The 21,714-nt window shown below is 31.4% G+C and overlaps 3 protein-coding genes and 1 long non-coding RNA gene across 8 annotated transcripts in view; 2 read left to right on the top strand and 2 right to left on the bottom strand.

Annotated features, from left to right (window-relative positions):
* LOC149888397 (uncharacterized) overlaps positions 1–21,180 on the bottom strand; it is a 28,778-nt gene extending 7,598 nt beyond the window's left edge. The window contains exons 1-7 of one of the 5 annotated variants that reach the window (XR_016452467.1): positions 20,589–21,180; positions 19,956–20,067; positions 19,702–19,836; positions 19,309–19,557; positions 8,560–8,766; positions 5,355–5,627; positions 2,117–2,260 (exon numbers count right to left, since the gene is read on the bottom strand). Coding sequence is in view for 2 of the 5 variants with exons in the window: in XM_090087293.1 (XP_089943419.1) it covers positions 5,355–5,627; positions 8,488–8,766; positions 19,309–19,557; positions 19,702–19,836; positions 19,956–20,067; positions 20,589–20,918 (1,378 nt within the window). In the remaining 3 variants the exon portion in view is untranslated. Of the gene's footprint in view, positions 1–2,084; positions 2,261–5,354; positions 5,628–8,487; positions 8,767–19,308; positions 19,558–19,701; positions 19,837–19,955; positions 20,068–20,588 lie in introns of all 5 variants that reach the window. The other 4 variants (XR_016452466.1, XR_016452465.1, XM_090087294.1 and 1 more) reach the window with 4 other exon arrangements.
* Positions 2,626–3,379, top strand: LOC149888399 (uncharacterized). Its single transcript, XR_016452468.1, has 3 exons — positions 2,626–2,698; positions 2,898–3,020; positions 3,239–3,379. It is a non-coding gene; the product is annotated as an uncharacterized LOC149888399 (long non-coding RNA).
* Positions 9,263–12,595, top strand: LOC145189936 (uncharacterized). The gene is made up of 5 exons (XM_090087295.1): positions 9,263–9,491; positions 9,613–9,961; positions 10,134–10,310; positions 10,399–10,751; positions 11,005–12,595. The coding sequence occupies exons 1-5, from the start codon at positions 9,263–9,265 to the stop codon at positions 12,471–12,473; spliced, it is 2,577 nt and encodes an 858-aa protein (XP_089943421.1). The 3' UTR covers positions 12,474–12,595.
* On the bottom strand, positions 13,155–15,004 carry LOC149888398 (uncharacterized). The gene is made up of 2 exons (XM_090087537.1): positions 14,852–15,004; positions 13,155–14,733 (listed from the first exon to the last, which is right to left on the bottom strand). Exon 2 carries the CDS (start codon positions 14,373–14,375, stop codon positions 13,155–13,157), a length of 1,221 nt encoding a protein of 406 aa, XP_089943663.1. The 5' UTR covers positions 14,376–14,733; positions 14,852–15,004.
* Positions 21,181–21,714: the final 534 nt, after the last annotated feature.

Raw genomic sequence — 21,714 nt, 5'->3', positions numbered from 1 at the left:
GTCTTGGTCCAATACATCGAAATGATGAAATAATGGACCGTTTCATGTATAAAAATATCCTGAAAGATGTTATGTTACCTCATGCTGAATGGAATATGCCAATAAAATGGGTTTTTCAGCAAGACAACGATCCGAAACACACTGCAAAAATAGTCAAGCAGTGGTTTCAAGACAACCACCTATCGGTGATGGATTGGCCGCCTCAATCTCCGGATCTCAACCCTATCGAGAACCTGTGGGAGATTGTCAGCCGCAGAATTAATCGTGAAGGTGTTCGTAATAAGGATCAACTGTTTGAACAAATCCAAAAGGCCTGGGCAGCGATTCCACAAAGTTTCATTGATCACCTGATCGAATCTATGCCTCGAAGATGCAAGGCTGTGATCGACAACAAAGGATTCGCCACGAAATATTGATAGCGAAATACAGCTTGATCAACATTTTGTCGAGTTGCACTTGTTTTGTCCAGAAAGAAATCAACTTTTTTTAAATGCTTTTGATAAATTTATTAATTTTCGTGTACAAATAATGAACTTTGTGATGATTAAAACTTGAAGAACTTTGTCTCTAAACAGTTACATAGTTATTTCTCTAAATTGAAAAAATGCAGCACTTTTATATAAATTAAATTAGCATTATTTGGTTGCAAATGTTTTGTCCAATACTGTAAATCGCATTTTGTCTAAAAGTGTTGTAACTAAAAGCATCTTAAAGTTCATAAAAAGACTATTGATTTCAGAAGTTGGAATGAAATATTAAGTATGTATTTTTAATGAGCATTTTTGATAAAGCATTTTTAAACAGTTAGTCATGTAAAGCTACTTTAACTTATGAAATTATTAGTAACAACAATAATAATAAAAATAATTATCTTATTATTTTTATTTTTATTGTTGTTACTAATATAACATAATACCTTTCATTGCATATTCTTGAGCATTCTACAAGTGATGTACAACCTTACTTTTAACCTTTTCTAGATATATCAAAAGAAGTTATCTTATATTCCTCTCTATTATCTCATTACTGGATAAATAATGGATAGAATAGTCCCTCTCAAATAAAACCTGTTGTTATCTTTAAACAAGCAACTCTTAGTTTTTACAAGCTGGATATAACCTCAGACAACCAAAAAGTTCATCCTGAATATTTATGCAAATCATGTGATATGGTCTTATGCAGATTAGATTTAAAATCAAAAAGAGGCTTTGAAGTTGAGAGGAGTGATAAATTCTTCACTTTTCCTGAACACACAGAAACCTGTTATGTATATAATACATGTAATACACTTACAAGAGTTGGAAGAAATAAAAAACTACATGTGATAAGTATTCATCCACAATATAAAGCATTTGCATCAAAACATGGTTTTGACCGTTACAATGAAAATAACAAAAGTTATTTTGTAATAGTTAAAATTAATATTTATCGCCAATCAAATGGCATGCGGAGACTAATTGTTTTAAATCGTGAGGTGCCATTATTCATTAATATTAACAAATCTCTTCCAGATCAACTAAATCTTTAATCTGCTAATATTACATTCTCCAACATTTCATGCATAAACATCTGTAAAGGTAATATGACTTCCACTATCTTTTTTTCTAATCAGAAATAAATTTTCTGATTTTAAAAATTTCCGAAGCACATCAAATGAGGATGTTGGAATAATTGAAACAAAACAAGGAAATACGGTTGAAAACTTTAAAGTTATTAGAATTAAAGATTGTTCATTAATATGGTCAGAAGTTTGTTGTGATTTTAGTAACATCTACCGTATTAACTTGCGTGTAATGGAATCCAGGTTAAAGACTAACAAAAGTCAATCATCTATTACCTTTAACTAGCCATTTTTTAACTTTGCACATTTTCTTACAGCAGTATATGTAATAAACGTAATAAAGACAACTTGCATTCTTCTATATGGAAGTTTCTTAGTACATTACAAAAATTTATAGTTTTGAATAATTTCTAAAATCAATTTTAAGAACTTTAACAATATTTTCATAATCTGGAAAAATTTGCAAATATAAAATAGCACTAGTTTAGACATTAAGTTCCACAACATGCGAGTATAAACATACCTTAAGTACCAATGTAACATTTCTTTTCATACCTTTTAAAATTCGATTCCCTAAGATATTTATTTTGACATTTCGGACAGTTAAATTTAGTTGGTAACCGTTCATCTGTATTTTTTCAGCTTTTTTTGCTTCTTCTGCAATCAACTTCTCAGTAGAAATTGCTGATGACATGAGCTCTAAATCGAAATCCACTGATAAGAAGTCCGCTAACACTTAAAGATCTAGCTCAATAAAATCTTTGACAACTATTTCAATTTCGTTATCATTATTTTCAAGCAAAGAATAATCTTCTTGATTAATATTGAAGTTTTCTGTCATACTCATTTTATGTATCACAAAATGCAGCTCAGAAAAATATTTTGAAATACTTTTATTGGAGAATCAAGACCATCTTTTTTCGACGTCGAATTAAAGAAAAATACTCCCAGGTTTTGCAATTATCACCTACTGTTTTGTAACTGTTATCTAAACAATTCCGTAACACGCATATCTGTTTTTTGAAACAATTCGTTGAATATCCATCTATTAATAAGTTCTTGGTGTGATCAATAAAACGAAATTTGAGTTAAATATGGCAGAAAGCTAGCGCAGGACTATATGAAAAATTACAAATGGTAAGTGTGAGAGACCAGCGGTTAATACCGAAATACATATTATTTATAACACTGTATCAAACAGTGTTTTTTCTTTAAATTTTTATTTTTAAGATAAAAAATTTTATAACCTTTTGGAAAAATAGTTTAAAAGATTTTTTGAAGTATGTTTACACACACACACACCATTCTTATTAACTTTATTCATTATTACTGACAGATTGTATATGATCCATTTATGTATCACACTCAATGTTCACTGTTGAGTTGGCAGAGTATTTAACCAAATATTGAAAAGTAAATGTTATTCTCAGTGGGGGTAGGGAATGATACCAGGAAACATGTAAGTTTTAATTCCTAAAAAAAACTAATTATAATTTTTCTTTAAACTTCTCAAGGCTTCAATTTCTCATTGGCGTATAATGTTAAAAAAAAATTATTCAGCTGTTATAGGTATAAACAAAGTAAATATTTTAATAAAACATTTTAAGAAATGTTATCAACTCATATTTCAAATAAAAAGTAGATATTTCAATTTCTAAGGTTCATTTTTTTTTTTAGAGGCAGTCAAGAGTCAGCATCTCGACTCCAAAGATATTCAACTCCACAGTTTTATCAGAGATTGGTTATGACAAGCTGGTGTGTTAAGTATCTGCGCTGAGAAAAAAAGAACTGAAAATCATTATAAAACGTTATAAAAATTTCATTCCTATTTGTTTGTCTCTTACTATTTTTCTGTATCTACATTACACAAATACATGCACCATTGTAATTCTATAATAAGAATTACAATACCCTAGGTTTTGTTTTTAATTTCAACTTGAAAATTGACTTCCAACTTCTGTTTATTGGTGTATGATGCATTCACTATGAATCTGTTTGGCGCCTAAATATTTTTTATCAGTGATTGGCAGTGGCAGTAAAAACCAGGGCTGTGGAGTCGGAGTCGGAGTCGTGGAGTCGGAGTCGGAGTCGGAGCTCATTTTGGCTGGAGTCGGAGTCGGAAAAATTGTACCGACTCCGACTCCGGTTTAAAAAAAATCTTTCAAAGTTTCATAATTTTCATGAGGATTTTATAGTTGTAAGCAATATAAGTGATAAGCAATAGGGTATTTTGCTGCTTATCACTGAGAATCACATATCACCTCCCTTGCGCTCTCCTCTAGCTTCCGTTAAACTATATAACTTCGTGATCCCCTAACTCCCAACTTAAATTGTCTGGCACTGCGCTACATATTCTTAGTAGAAAGCTAGGCGTGCCACCACCAAGCACCAAAGAGTTGCTCCACAAACAGAAAGACTGTAAGTATTCAATTAGCTTTGTTTCTCTGGAGAGAGAGAATATTAGAAAATTAGTGATTGAAAAAGCTGTTAAACAAAAAGAAGAACTTAATGAATGTCTCAAGGGACGCTTTGTGTTTCTTAACAGAGTGAACTATTTTGCAATCAATGTTTAATTCTTTTTTTAAAAAAATGAAGCAGTTACCAAGATATTGGCAGTAAAAGACGCCAAAACTAATCACACCAGCGAATTTCTCCAGGTCTCAGTAGAAAAGATTCTTAAAGAATATGAACTTAAAGAAGAACAAGTTCTTTCATGTTTGAAATATTGTCCAACTGACAATATTTCAAATATGATTTTGACAAATTCATAATGTTATTAGCGACTGCATAAGAGTTTATTGCATAACCAGAGTTCAGAAAAGTTGTTTGTTCAGAAATTGTTTTCTTATAAATATTGTTTAAAGCACTAAGTGGTTGGATTATTTGTATCATAGTGATGAAATAGCCGATGTTAACATTTTACTACAGTTATTTGTTGTTACGAACAAATAACTGTAGTAAAACAAACAACTATTTGTTGTTAGAAATTGGTTACTTATGAAGGAGTCGGAGTCGGAGTCGGGAGTCGGAGTCGGAGTCGGTCCATGATAAAATCAAGGAGTCGGAGTCGGAGTCGGAGTCGGAACAGCAGCTTACCGACTCCACAGCCCTGGTAAAAACTATAACTATTTTGTTGATTCCTTATATGTGAAAGTGCCATTAGAAATCATTGATGAGCAAGGTTTACAGAAAACCAGTAAATAAATACTCAATCGCAACTAAATCACTAGTGAGCTGATGTTAAATCAGTTGTGTTATCACTGCTTATCCACTAGTGACAAGTTACCATTCAATCACTATTGATCAAAAGATTACAGATGAACATCAGTGAGTAAGTACTCAATCACTACCAAGGATAAGTGTTGAATCACTACTAAATTAATGGTGACATGCGCATAGGGAATACTTTTAATAAAAATTTAGTCTTTATTCTAACTTTATATATTATTTTTTTCTTGAAAGTTCGTTTTATTTTAGTTAATTTAAATGGAGAATAATAACTTTAGTTGTGGAACATTTCATTATTTAAGCAATTCAACCAAAAACATCTTATAGCAAATAAATGGCAAACAGAGAGTAAACTACTAATGTATAAAACAAATTATCAAAATTGCTTTTTCTAAACAAAGTTCTTAGACTTAAATACTAAATGCATGCTACTGTAAATATATATATTTCTTGTTTTGGGAAATCAGCTAATTCTTGAGCGTTTCTACCACTCATTTTGTAAATTTTATTATTTCTGTGGCCAAAATTCTAGCTTGTAACAAAATAAATATTGATTAGAACTCACACCCTCTTGAACTGTAACTTGAGTAGGTGAACCTGTAGTTGTCATCTTTTGAGCCAACATTTATATTGTCATACATGGTGCTAAACATCAGATCTTTAAACGTATAATCAACCCTCATGTCAGTTAAAAATGCATTTGTTATTTGGTACAGCTTTTTTAAACCAATCCATTGTTGATTTATTAAACCAAAACCATTTTCATAAGCATCATAGCTTTTTGTCCAGAAGTTTGAGTCCCAGCTGGCAAAGCGAGTCATCAATGGAATCCAAACACCTATAAAAGGAAATAGACGGCGAAGGTAAGTCTTTCACAAAGTTAAAATTTACCACAGGCACTTGTTTTCACTGTTAACAGCAAATAATAATGAATAAAACACGTATTGTGAGTAAGCCGGCTACAGAAAAAAATGTAAAAAAGATGCCGTTTTAATTACTTGACCTCCTAAAATCAACTATTGATTTTTTACACTCTAACAAAGGAAAATGGAAAAGTGTCCATTAAAAACAAGTAAAGACGAGGAGATTAAAAAAGAGTTTACGAGGTGAGGAGAGAAGATGAAAAAGTTTGAATTAGGGGAGTTAGAAAAATGGAAATGAGATTAATTCATAGGGAGATACGGCGGTTATGCAGGGGTTATGAGATAAATTGTCGGATATGCCAACATAAAAGAAGAATTAAGAGGTAGTTTTATTTAATTTTTGCAGCACCTTTGTACCACTTATACAATTATACAATTTTTTTTATTTCAAATATACCTTTTATGCTTGGAAGTGTTTGGGTTGAAAGAACAGTCTCAAAAGAGCATCCATAACGATTGTTGTCATAACCACGGTTTCCGTAAAGACAACTACATTCCCAATCTGCAATTATTCCACTTGCGACATATTCAATTAGAGTCGGGTATATAGACTGATACCTTTGGCATGCACCCACACAAACATTAGATTCATACGGAACATTATGAAACTTTGAACTACGATGATGAATGAAATTATTTTGAAGGAAATAACTGAATTAGACATTTCTATTTTAATTTAGGCTTCGTAAAATAGTTATTGAGTCAGAAGTCTCAGCCACAGTAATAATTTTTAAAAGTCAAGCTCAATAAGAGGTATGAGTTTCGACCAGCATGTTTCAGAATGGAAAAAGAATTAACTTGGGAGGGTCTTATTGCTGCAACAACTTCCACCAGTGCAAGAGCCTGCCACAGCGTTCAAAATCAAACCCTTCATAACCAGCATAGTGAACTATCTATAACTTGCCCAATATTTGAAACCAAGATTATTTTCTTAATGTCGTTTTAAAAGTAGCGATATGGCTATCAGTGTTATGAATCTCTTAAAATATTTAGAAATTACTGACTATATTGTAAGATTTTGTCCTGTCCTCACAATTAGTGATACTGGATGTCATTCTAGTGAAATAACTATTCTGACAAGAGTTTTTGGTAAACCATTTCTTTGGTTCCTGTGTAGGCATCATACTACCGAAGCGAAAATGACTTGGCCTTTTAAAGCAACTTTGAGGGAAAAGTCTGAGGACTCTGTTATTAAGTTGCTAAAAATTTTTCAGCAAAAATGACAAATTAATTTCATTAGTTTCTATGGTGCAGTAAAAACTTTCAAACAATTTCCTGAGCAAGACCTTATTGTGGGGAGTAATCTCTGCAAACCATATTTGAAAGGAAAAGATTTTGCAGCCTATGCACTAGAATGTAAGATTTCCCCCAAGTATGTAGCAATTATACAAATAGTATTCCTATAAACATACATCTTTTTTTAAGGAAATTGATATAAAATCAAAATGTTATTGAATACTTGGCATTCTACATAAACGTTAAATCTGAGAAATTAAAGATTTTTCTAATCTATCAGGCTAGGTGCCTATCAAAATGCAAGATTAGTCGCCTACGCCATATACCTCCTAATGCTTAATATGACACCCACAATAATTGATTACCTGATTCCTGAAAAGAAAGATATAATCTACAGGGTAGGATTTATTGTAGCTATTTACTATACTTATGTCTTCCTTGAATTCGGTAAAACATAACATGTCGTTCTCAATCAATCAAATGCATCCAAAATTGCTTAAACAATTATAACAGAATCAAATCATGAAGTTGGTGACTTACTTTGGAAAAATATGAGTAAATACTCATGGTATTTTCTCCTAAGTTTGCGGCACTATTATTAGGTGATCTTCTTCTGAAAACAAATGCTAAATTTTTTTATCATGGAAAGGCTCTTAAAATTTCTGATTCCTAAGTTAAAAGAAATTTCTGTAGAAGCTCCTTTGCTCTCATTATCTCCAGGGATAGTAGATTTGATGTTCTAATTACTAAGGAAAGTAGGCTGTTCTTTATATTTTTAAGACATATCGCATCTGTTTGAGATTGGTATACATGAAGTGATTTGTTTGCTCTAGATTCATAAAAGTATTTCATTCAACTAGTTAGCAAGCTTAGTTTGACCAATAACTGCGCGGAATGAAATATTACTTTATTTGAAAACTTTGTTCACAGTTCCCTCAACGAATATCAAAAACAAGACCTTCTTCTGGTACTTAGGGAACATATAAAGCTGATAACAAAATTATGACGCTATCTGAGCAAGTAAATCTGAAACCAAAGGTTAAAAGATTTATGTAAGATAATAGTTTACTAAAAGATTCTGTTAGCTTTATTTGCTTTTTTTTTTTTTAGATAAAAAAAATTTACTTCTGAATTTAATCTAACCCTTCAAAAAAATGTAAAAGATGGCCATTACACAATATTTGAAAAATTACATGTAGCACTTTCAATGGACCAAATAAGCTGAATGATTGATTTAACCAATTTAAGGGTTGTGGAACAGGAAAGAAACTTTGTGTTTTTGATTTTTCTGAAATTTCAAACTTTTGACTATTTTATGGCAACCTATTGTACGGAAGCATTAAAAAGTTTTTTGACCAATTAAAAGTGGGATAATTTTACATGAGTGACATGCGCTACTACTTGAGATATCAACCTAAAATCACCTTTTTTGTTTTGGTAAAAGTAATTGGTGCAAAAAGAGGTTAAATTTTATACACTCATGGAATGTATCTGTATCTGACCCTTCAAACGAATAAAGTTGGATCTATTCAAACATACCTTTTTGGCTAGGAAGTGCTTGAGCTGGAAAACTTATTTCAAAAGAACATCCATCTTGATAAACATAATTACCAAGGTTTCCATAAAGACACTTGCATTCCCAACTACTTGCAATTATTCCACTTGCTACATATCCATCCAGTGTTGGGTTTGTAAGCTGATAATCTTGACAAGAACTTACACATTGATTAGAATCATAAGGGACGTCACAATAGTGTGAATATTTTATTCCATTTTCGCTTCCAGTATTTGATAATTCACAATTTGTGGATCCTGTGCCTGAAATTAAAAAGATCAATGAAAGCGTGAATGATAAATTCAAATTTCAAATAAACCAAATGACAAATCTAAATACTTTTTGCAATAATCATATATATATATATATATATATATATATATATATATATATATATATATATATATATATATATATATATATATATATATATATATATATATATATATTAGGGCATGCCAAAAAAAAAAAATTTTGGTCGCGCTTTAAAAACCTATTCTATACATAAAAATAAACAAAAATATGAATTTTCATTGTTCTATCTCAATTCTAGGTGCCAGAAGATGAAATCAGGATTTTACGAAAATACGCAAAGTATGATAAAATTACATGAAGGATGGCAAAATAACAAGATTGCACCATTTTGTGTTTAGTTTAAGATTACAATCACTACATGACATATATATTATAAACTGTTAATAATTTTTTATAGCTTAATAGTTAAAAATAGTTAAAATAACATTAACTTTTTCAAAAGAAATGGGTCCGAAAAAGAAGAAAAATGTCCATGTAAGTGAAAGTGTCAGACGACCATTATATCTGTTAACTAACCCAATTTCACAGCTACCAAATACACAGCTTCCAACCAATGGTAGTATTTTAAGATATTATCAATATCTAATTTCAAGTAAAAAGAAAAGATTTATTAAAACACAAATTAACATGGCCTGTAAGAAGCAAAAAGGAACAAGGAACTTGGTGTGCAAAAGTAAGACATAACTGTAAAACATAAACATTTTTATTCCTAGATTAAAGAGGACTAAATAATTATTTTTTCAGGTGCAATAAATGTTAAATAAATAAAATATTTTTTAAAAATTCTTAATTAGGTAGAGATTTTTGTGACCTTGAGACGCAATCAGACTGCTTGATTAGACAAATAGTCAACATTTGGACCAAAGCAGGGTTTCAAGCATACATCATTTCAGAATATTCAATTCTTGACAAACTTCAAGCTCTACACAAGAAGTATCAACTTTTGAAAAAACGTGTTTTTCTGAAAGATACCAAAGATACTAGAGAAAATATTAAGAATGAATTCATTTCAACAATGGAACAGTTGTTTGACATAGGCAAAGATAACTTAGAGCAACTGATGAGAAGTGACAAAATAACACCAAGAACACAAGCTGCTATTGAAGAAGACCTAAATTTCTATCTAGACCAGCAAACAGACAGGTAAGAGTATCAATTATATTGTAGCCTTTTTGTAAATTTCTCTATATTAATCAAATTGTTAGTAGCGCAGCTACTTTATGTAGGGCTTTCAGTCTGTCTGTCTTTCAGCTATCCATCTGTCTGTCCATCAGAGTAAGTTATTGCATTCTAATGTTATACATTTTTGTTTTAGGAAGTGGTTTATTTCTAAGCCAGATAAAGAGCTAGCTACCATCATTGAGAAACGACTAGAAAGGTATAAAAGACAAGAACAAATGAGAATGAAGTACCTAGAGGAGAAAGAAAGATGTAAATCAGCTCCCCCACCACTTGATGAAAGTGATGAAAACTTGACGCCAACTAAGAAAAGGTAAAACAAGTGTCATAATTACTTTAAAACTGTTAAAAAGCTTACTTCTTAAAAATGAAATCCTAACTTATTTATGTAAATATTTTAGATACAAGTCTGGTCCAGCCAATTTGGATATGTTTGACTCAACTTTGACAGATCCAGATTTTGCTGTAGAAGAAGACTCATTCGAAGGTAGTGATGATGACTTTGAATATGGTGCTGCTCATAATAAAACCCCAAAAGTCTTACCTAAAGGCTCAATGCAAGTAAATAAAAAGATTACAAGAGAAGAATTGATGGCAGTAACTACACCTATTTGTGCTAGAGGGTTAATCAGCATTGAATTACAAACCTGGCTGTTGTCGTCTGTTGTTAATTATCTGGGAGGAGATGTTAATCAGATGGCCATTTCTAAATCCAGTATTTCAAGAGAAAGAGCGAAAGTAATTGAATATCAAGGTAATTTTTAAAGGGACACCTAAAGAAAAAGTCTTTTATGCCAACTTTTTGCCAGTCAAAATTAAGTGTTTTTTTTCAAATCAAAAAGTTTTTCTTCAGATGCCATATTTCTTATCCCTGATTTTCTAATGTAAGTCTATTATAAATGAAAGTAATGATTAAAATCTTACTATACCTTTAAAGAGTGGAATATTTACCTAAAAATAAACCATCATAACACTAATATATTGTGTTAAAAATGATCTTTATTTAAGCAATACCATCAGAGAAAATTACAGAGAGACAATGGCTGGAAAACATCTTGTTCTCCACTTTGATGGCAAGCTGTTAAAACATTTAGATGAAAATACCTTGCAATCTGTTGTAAGAGATAGAGTTGCTGTCAGTGTTACTAGTCCTGAATTTGAGAATAAAAACGATCTCTTACTTGGTGTTTTACCTGCAGAGTCTGGCAAAGCTGTTGATGAAACAGAAATTATTCACAACTTACTTGAGTCCTTTGAAATATGCAATGAAATTTTCGCAATTGTTGCAGATACTACCAATGTTAACACAGGAGCCCATGGAGGAATTATAACCAGGTTGTGCTATATTTTGGGAAAACCTGTTCTCTGGCTGTTATGCAGACATCACATGTTTGAAATAGCAATACATAAGGCAATTGTAATTGTCCTTGGACCTACTGCTGCACCGGATAGACAGTTCTATAAAGATTTCAAGAAGGACTGGGAAGTATATCACGCCACAATTCAAAAAGCTAACCTGTCTGAGTTTAAGAAATTTGATGAGAAGAAGCTGGAAGTTGGATCTGAACTTCATAAACTTTACCTGGAAGCTCAGGAATATCTGAAGTTTGCTCTTAATCACGAAGTGTTTCCAAGAGATGATTATAATCATCTAGTTAAGTATGCTGCTTTTTATTTAAATGTCTCACCACCAAAGCTGAATTGTTTTAAAATTTATCAACCAGGAGCCAATCACAATGCTCGTTTCATGGCTGACAGTCTTTACAATTTAGCTATTGTTATGACATCAGGTATAATAGATTTTCTGCCTAAAGATCAGTTACCTCACCTGGAAAAGTCAGCTTTTATATGTGCAGTTTTTTATGCTCCATGGTATTTACGTTCATACAAAGCAGAATATGCTGTTAAGAATGATTTCCTGTCATTCAAGTCAGCTTATGTTATACAACAAGAGTTTGATGTCAAAATTGGCAATGCTTTTCTGAAATTTTTTCAGCAGCACTCTTGGTACCTTGCCCCAAAGGTTGCTGTGTTAATACTGGCAGATCCAGATTTTGAAGAGAAGCTTGCAGTTCTAGACAAGCTGTTGACCTTTGAGGTACCAGATATCAACACTATTCCCAATGGTAAACCTGATGCTGTCCTAGTTTTACCAACCTCTGAGGTAACAGAGTTGATTACAGAGGAAAGTTGGGCTCTGTTCATTGTTCTAGGCATACAGGACGAAATTCCTACCTGGAAAACAGGTTTAGCTGCTGGAAAGCTGGAGGAAAATGATTCCTATATATCATTTTGTGAGTTTGTAAAATCTCTAAATGTTACAAATGACCCAGCAGAGCGGAATATCAATCTTATACAAAGATATATCAGTAGCACATTAAAGGAGGACAAAAGGCAAGATATACTGCTAGTTGTCAGAGAGCACAGGGCATTAATATCATTAGAAGCTGACCAAAGTGCACTGGCCAAATTGTAAAAAGTCTGTTATAGTAACAATATTAGATTTTAAACTAAAAAATACCTTTCCTAACTTTTTTATTTCTTCATTTTCAAAAAGAATATTTTTTTTCAGAAAAAAACAACGATTTCTCGTATTTGCGTAAAAACCTAAAATCATCTTCCAGCACTAAATATGGTCCTAGAGAGTTCAAATTTGGTTTATATACTTCTTTTTATGTATAGAACAGGTATTTATACCGCGACCTTTCATTTTCTGAAAATCGTGATATTTTGGCATGGCCTAATATATATATATATATATATATATATATATATATATATATATATATATATATATATATATATATATATATATATATATATATATATATATATACATATTAGGGTGGTGCTCAAAAAACTTTTTCAAAGTAAATTGATGGGACAACCTCTATTTTTGTTCCTTTTAGCATAACAAACTTATGTGCAAAATTTGAGAAGGATATTTCATCATTAAGGGGTGCCACACGGGGTTGAAAGTTTCACTAAGGTTGACGCTAATGGCTGTAAGCACTTTAAAAAATTTTTTCTATATAAACTATTTTAATTCAAAAGTTTTTAAATAACAAAGTATTGAACATTGAAAATCATGAAAAATTAACTATAATTTCAATATCATTTTAGTTTTTCATTTTGTTTTGAATGGAAAAATGACTATTTAGTCCTGTTTAACAACAGTGGATTTCTTGGCATCTGGAAACTGTTTTCGATGCTCAGACACAGCATGGAGAAGTGCTTGCTTTTGTCCTTCATCTTTTGTTAGAATTTGGTTAAAGTCTTGGATAAGAGCAACTCCTCTCTCTGCTCTGTCATTCACAACGCTCAAACCGGCTACAAAATGCTTAGCTGCAATAAAAACTTGGTCCTCGTTCCACAAAGATGAATCTAATTCGAGCCAAGAAGTTGAGATGCCCAGTATAACAAAAAACCTCATGGTGTTCGAGTTAATGAAATCAGCAAGCTCTGATATTGAAATGTTGTTTTCACGTAGTTGAACACGTTTTGCAGGAATTCCATTTCCAGTTTTTGTTTTCATTGCATTTACCATCTCGTATTTTGTAGCTGCATCAACACGATCATCAAAAAAACTAAAGGCAATCAGTTCCTCACTGAGGTACCACATATGACGGGACAATGCCTTTATCGCTACATTCGCAACATTTAAATTTATTGTCCTGAATTGTGTGAGTCGTTTAAGGCACATGAGATCATTCAGTGGAGCTTGAATGGACAGCGAAGCAGTAAACCATGAGTTGAGATAGACAAAGCAGACAAAAATATTCAAGAAACGTGATAAATTTATTTCACGCTTTGTCATGCGATACTGGGATCTGAAGAGAAAAATTTTGATTGAATAAATAGCCATGGCCATCCATCTGGCCCGATGCATAGCCCCAGGAGCCATAAAATGAACTCCGCGAGGAGGAATATGACCCAGGTAGATCAAAGACAGTTCTAAAAGTTCCCTATAATCATCACGAGGCTGGTTCTCTGTCAGCAAGCAGTTTTGAATGAAACCAATAGCTTCTTTCATCATTTCTCTGTTGCTGCTAAAAACTAAAGCTGTTTCAGGATCTGATATACCGTCTTCATATCTGTCACGAACGATTGATGGCCATGCTGTTTGAAACCTTTTAAACATCAAAATGTCTGGTCCAGTAGATGGTCCAGCTAATGAGTTAAACACATCTCCAAGAACAACTTCAAAAATATGGTACCGACATGCAAGATGGAGCAGCTCTTTATTCATCTTTTGTTCAATAAGAACTGCTGCACCAGAGCGAATCCCAGAATTACTGGCTGTAGTGTCAAAAGACATGGCTTTTATATTCTCTGCAAGATTCCAGTCGTCGATTGCTGTTACAACTGCATTTGCCATTGCCTCTCCAGTGCCATTTGGGAACTTAGGCACATTCAATAGACGTTCTACACCTTGACCTGAAACAAGAATAGGCAAGCGATCTATTTTTTCATGTTTTCCTGATATATCAGGGAGTAACTTGCTGTCCCAATGCACTACGAGTGGAACATCCCTAATATTTTCACCAAAACTTTCCTTCAGGGAGGAGTTGCTCTTATCCAAGACTTTAACCAAATTCTAACAAAAGATGAAGGACAAAAGCAAGCACTTCTCCATGCTGTGTCTGAGCATCGAAAACAGTTTCCAGATGCCAAGAAATCCACTGTTGTTAAACAGGACTAAATAGTCATTTTTCCATTCAAAACAAAATGAAAAACTAAAATGATATTGAAATTATAGTTAATTTTTCATGATTTTCAATGTTCAATACTTTGTTATTTAAAAACTTTTGAATTAAAATAGTTTATATAGAAAAAATTTTTTAAAGTGCTTACAGCCATTAGCGTCAACCTTAGTGAAACTTTCAACCCCGTGTGGCACCCCTTAATGATGAAATATCCTTCTCAAATTTTGCACATAAGTTTGTTATGCTAAAAGGAACAAAAATAGAGGTTGTCCCATCAATTTACTTTGAAAAAGTTTTTTGAGCACCACCCTAATATATATATATATATATATATATATATATATATATATATATATATATATATATATATATATATATATATATATACATATATATATATATAGAAAGAGAGAGAGAGAGAGAAAGAGAGAGAGAGAGAAGCAGTGTTAGTCGAAAATTGTAAAAAGTATTCAGAAAAACAACCTATCGGCAAATGTATTAATAAGTTACATGCTGGGCTCGCAACATAAATTTTTTAGTTTCTCAGGAGGAGGAATTAGAAAAAGCAATCCTGACAGTTTAGCATGAAGAGGTTGTTTGCCCTTTTACCAAAAGTTGCAAAGCACCTTGTTTTTCAGTCTTTTGAGGAACATCGAATTACTAACAAATCCAATAATGCAAATAAAACAGACGGAGAAGAATGGTTTCAGAGTATTTTTGAATCGCTTTAGTAATTGTCTATAAAAGTTGCAGGATTTACTTAATTAAAGTGTGTTGTTAGTTTCAATGGAACAAAAGTAAGCAATTTTTACAATGTAATGGAAAAATAACGTTTAATGTCATAAAATTTATACAATGCAGATGCACAAGAGTGCTTTGAACTTTAGATTTTAGTTTTACAGTTGAATTTTAAATTTTAGCTAAGAAGGTGAACACCTTACGAACATCTAAAAAGATAATTCATTTGACTTTTAAACAGATTCAGAAATTAGTCGAAAGTAAACCAGAATTTCACATAGGAAGAGGATCATTTTTCCAGTTAGGTTTCCATTTCTATGAAAAAACGATCATTTCATTGAATAAATTAGTTTCTTTAAGTTTTTTTACAATACCCCATCAAAGTGTCAATGGTGTCTAATAATTTTATCGTAACAAGCAGTTACTTTTTTATGATGCAGGCCTATCGATATTTTTATTCCTTCATCTTATCTTTACTTTTAACGAGCTGGTTTTAGTTTCTTTATTGATGCTGAAATTACCATGCTTGGTTTTTAATATTGCCATTTCAAGGTGTTTCGTAAAAATTATTGTAACTAAAAGTTCAAAAGTGCAAGTTAAAAAGTAGAGGTATTTTTTTCATCATGAAAAAGAAAATGCAGGTTTAACAAATTCCGACTTACATTTTTCATAACGGAATGATTAAACTTGTTTCTGAAACCTTAAAGTTGCATATAGTGTTGTTATTTTTCTCACACCAAAACTCTGATATGAAATTTTATAACCATGTATAAAACTAGCATGAAACATGTAGCTTTTAATGTAAACCTTTAGTCATTTCCGGTGTCACGGAAGGGCAAAAAGAATAAATGGAATATGGCAAATCTAGTATACATCTTGCGTTTATTAAACATTTTCCTATAATTTTAGGAAAATCGTTGCGCTGTGCGTTTCTGAAAACTTTATAAATTTTCCTAACTTTGATGACAAAGATAGAAATCATTGACACACGGTTATCGATAGCGTAGCTATCAGCGGTTTTCTATGAATGAAAGTTCTTTCCCACTTTCATGAATTGGAAGTTTGTCGCCGATTGCGGTACTTGCCAGCCTTTCTATTGATTGTCTTAGTCATTTTTGTGCTCAGGCTGATAGATCACAACAAAAAGTGACCTAAGATTCCAAGAGGAGTTGGTGAAAGCCTCGATTTGGCCATAATTGGCCCAAATTTGATGTTTTGTATGGAAATTGGACCAAATGTTACAATTTTGGCTACTTTCACCAAGTTCTTTTGAAAGTCTTGGTCATTTTTTGTTGATATCTATCAGGCTGAGCACAAGAATGACAAAACATCAAAATGTGGCCAAATTTTGATGTTTTGTATGGAAATTTTATGGTTGAAAAGAAAGTTCTTTTCCATTTTTATGAAATAATTTAATTTATTACAATCCTCTGAATAAAGAAATCATTCTTTGAAGAAGCTGCCTAGCTGAACCTTGAAGAATTTACGAATGTCGGCCTTGAGTTGGTAAACATCATCAAAGATCTACTCTGAAATGTGTATTGCAGGCACGGAAATGGTGATCAGTCGTTATGTTGGTTTTAGGAGGAAGGAGCTTGAAATGTACAGATCTGCTTTAGTTTTTGGTTCTATTCGCTCTTCAGCGTCGATCCACTGACGATGAAAAAAGAAGCAAAACCAAAACCGTTTCTCATTGCCTGTTATTAAATTATCTAACCAGTCAAAGCGTCACTTTTTTGAGAACAAGAATGTATAGATATCTAAGTGCATTTCCTTGTCATGCTATCCATGTCAAGTGCATGTCCTTGTCATGTGAGAAACCTGAATCCCCGACTTTAGAGACTTTCCCAATCAATGAAAAAAGTATAGCATTGATGTGTAAAGTCATCGGACCGTGGAGACTATACAGTGGCTTCTGAATCTTGGATCCTTCTCTATCAGTTGCACACCGCTTCAGAAACAACTTCTATTGGAAAACTACATCTTAAACAACCTTCAAGTTGATCAAGTCATTAAAATGAAAACGTTAAAACCAAATTTGACAAGTGTATTTGATAATACTGCCTTGATCTAGAGCTTGGCATGTACTATGTTCGGTTTCACCGGAGGAATGACCAAACTGGAACTCATATAAGATGCAGTGTCAAATATGGGATTTCTGATCTGACATTTTATGTGAAGTGAATCAACTGTACACCCCTAAATAATTTTTAGAAAATATTCTATCGTTTATTCATTAAAGCAAAATGCTAGAACATTGTAGAAAACTATTGAACTTTCCATGTTCTAAGAGATCCATTTGTAACGGCGCAAGTGAGAAAGAACGTTCTTTCCAACCCAATAGCTTTATAAGCACCATAAATACTCTCATAAAACTTGTATGACCTGCATTCTTTAGATATTGTTTCAACATGTCATTTATTCTTTAACAACAGTCTAACATGCATTTCCACAAAGCTTTAAAAATTTATCATTATTATTTCGTCATTTTTTTAGGCATATTCATAATCGTTGAAAATAATTGCAGATTCTCATGGCCGGACCCAATAGTACATATGTTATCCGTAAGTTTACATCATACCCATTCTTTCGACACTGGGAATGTTTGAAAAAATCAATTAAAACCACATTCAATCAAAAAATTCAAATAAGGAGCTAATACAAACACCCATTTTGATACTGGACAGCACAGTTTATCAATAGCTTCAGCTAAAAAAAGACCTCAACAATTCGATATCCTTTATCATTTTCTATGTCTTCAGCGCCCTGAACTTTCTTCTTTAAAGCATTTGATACAAAATCAGAGCAGGAAGTTTTTTTAAATTAGAGAAGGAAGTTTTTTTTGAATAGGAGAACCGTAGTAAAAAACGACACTAGCATTTTTTTTCAGAAAAACTTTAATTGGTGATTTCATTTGCTTTTTTATGTTTTTTCCCAAAGAATCTTCTTTTACAAGAAAACTCTTTGGTCTGCCATTTTAAACGTATTTTTCAAGCAGTAATTTGGTTAATGAACCTTGTAAAAAGCCACCAATTTAGGGCCAGGATGAGGTCAAGAAAGGTGGGCGTAAAAACGATTTTTTTTTATAGTCAAAAACATACGGTGAATCTTTTTAAACTAAATTAAATATGATATGAATTTTGAATCGTCTGAATAGGAATCCAAGTAAAATTTTGAGATTGCAACCTTATTAATTTTTTAAATAAATTTAAACGATATTTTGAATAATATGGGGAAAATAGCACGTAAGTAAAGATAGTCAGAATCTAATAAAAGACCTTGATGCTCTAAAATTACCAGTCTTTACCTTTTTACTATAAAAATGCCCTGAAAGTGTTCTATATGAATTAAAAGTTTTGAAAGGTATTATTTATTTGGTAAATTGCTAAATATCAATTAAAAAGATAAAAGTACATATATTTAAAGAAAGTGACGATATTTTAGGTATTAACTTAGTTAAACATTTGAGACCAATTAAACTTTTTTGAGTAACCTTGAGATGGGCTTTAAAATATGTATTTTTTGTTATATGAAAATGTCAAAAATTATCTTAGATAATGTTAACCAAGGAAATATGATTGCAGTTAAATGGGTGTGATTTTAAGGATGCCTGAGCTTGATAACAACTAACTAGACTTTACTTCTCATAACGCATTAATTATTAGTCATATTTTGAACTGATCTTGCTCAATTAACAATAAACAAAACTAATTTAGATACTGCATATGAAATCATGTTAACGTAAAAAGTAGTGACGCTCATGTGAATCTTAGTTAATACACTTTATACTTGGTCCTATGATTGAAAGTGATTTCTGTTGAAGGTAATGTCTATTATGAAAAAATTCGTCAAAAAAAAAAACCGTACCTATAAAGCAGTATAACCCTCTGTATAAGTATTCATTATCACTATAATTAAATTTCTTCAATTGATAATATTTGACGCATGAGCACCATGTATTTGAATAAAAAACCATATCAATATTATTGTTTGAATTCTGTTTGCGATTTGCGCACCATTGAACACAGTAAGATAATGAATAGATTAGGGCATTTGGATAATATGTAGCAAACTTAACCAGTAAGTTTGATTTCAAAATACAATTTCGAACTATCACTAAAGAAAATGTATGTAAATATTAAGTACTAACTTAAAATTCAAGGAACTAGCAACTAAAATGTTTAACTTTAAAAGCCTTGTTCACTTCTATAAACTCTTTTTTTTAGCATATTTCATATTTAGAAAAATGAAATTAGAAACCTGGATTTTGTCGTTCAATCATATCCATTTCGCATACTGTTTGAAACAGAGTATCATTTGGATTGATTTGGAATATTCCTGTTTTATTAAATCCATGATCGTAATGCTCTTCACAATTCCTTGAAACTCCTGCAGCTAAAAAAACGTTTTCTTTTGAAAAATCTTACGATAAAAAAGTCTTCAATAAGAAAATATTCATAAATAACTATGAAAAATATTCGCTCAGTTGAAAAAAATATGAACGCTAACTTTACCTTTCGTGCAGTTGCATATGTGTTGACGTCTATTTTCTCCAGAACAAGATGGATTGCAATCACATTTTCCGCAAGGGTTCAACATTAAATTGCAGCTATGTGAACAGCTTGGCTATGAAAAGTGTTGTAAACTATACAAACATACATACATACATACATACATACATACATACATACATACATACATACATACATACATACATACATACATACATACATACATACATACATACATACATACATACATACATACATACATACATACATACATACATACATACATACATACATACATACATACATACATACATACATACATACATACATACATACATACATACATACATACATACATACATACATACATACATACATACATACATACATACATACATACATACATACATACATACATACATACATACATACATACATACATACATACATACATACATACATACATACATACATACATACATACATACATACATACATACATACATACATACATACATACATACATACATACATACATACATACATACATACATACATACATACATACATACATACATACATACATACATACATATATACATACATACATCAAAGTTGCATAAACTATGAACTTACCAGTGTTGTAGAAATAAAAAAAGCTCCATCAGATATAAAGGTTGTAGGAATATAACTAAAAAACTGACAATGGAAGATGGTATCATTTAAGACTTCGACACCTATTGATTTGCACCAACCAATATTGTAACAAACAGCAACGCAGTTTTGATAACTAGTGTGTATTTCAAAACTGTTTGGATTTATACCAGCAGTCACTTTTTTGTTTTTATAGACTGTGTAAGAATATGGAGATGATGTCTTCTTTATTGGGTAGCTGTATTGCATCTCCGCATCGGTTGGCTTATCAATGAGGAGTGATAAGAATAAAAAGTATGTATAAGCTTTCATTTTCGTTTTCGCTTTTATTGTATAATATTTTTATTATTGATGATTTCGATTATAAAGATCAAACAGTAACATCTAGTTAATATTGATTTAATCTTAAACAAAGGTAAATGAAATGTTACCAGTCACTTCACTTTTTATTTCAAATAACTCTTTCAATGGTGGTAGATGTTTTGTACTCATATCATCGGAAAAAATTTGTGTTTGATAACTCAGTGATGTATATGAATAAGAAAACTTTATTCGTTGTTGAGGTATAAAATCACGGTTATAGTTAATTTAAAGATTTAATTATTGATTAAATGGAAGCAAAAATCTCAGTGATACATCTGAATTAGAAAAATTTAATTCTTTTTTGTAATATAAAATCACGGTTTTAGTAAAGTTAAGTTAAGAAATTAATTATTGATAAATTGAAGTAAATTTAGATTCTAAATTGAAAGAATTCTCAGCTCGCAACATGATAACAGAAACAAAACAGTCTATTTAGAATGCTGACGCAGTTTTAATGCATAAGAGCTTTTTAAAACAATTGTTTAAGTTTAAAATAAATTAAAATAAATTAATGTAAATTAAGAGAATTTTGTTTCAAAGTAAAGCGCATTTTTCTTTTCAAAATTTAAGTAAAAAAAAACAAGGTAGCTTTAGTAGGAAAAATTACAAAGAACTGACTAACCAAGTTGCCGAAAACTTTATAATTTCAGTCTCTATATTGTAATCCAGCTTCTTCAATACATGGCTATAAAATTTAGGATCATTTAATACAAAAACAGTTTCTGGACAACCAGTTTTTTGTAAA

This window comes from Hydra viridissima, unplaced genomic scaffold, assembly GCF_058129835.1.
Source record: "Hydra viridissima isolate aposymbiotic clone 2 unplaced genomic scaffold, HvirCarnegie_v1 scaffold_5, whole genome shotgun sequence".
Classification (NCBI taxonomy): Eukaryota; Metazoa; Cnidaria; class Hydrozoa; order Anthoathecata; family Hydridae; genus Hydra; species Hydra viridissima.
The sequence above is the reverse complement of the archived record's forward strand: the minus strand, read 5'-3'. Positions and strand labels throughout refer to the sequence as shown.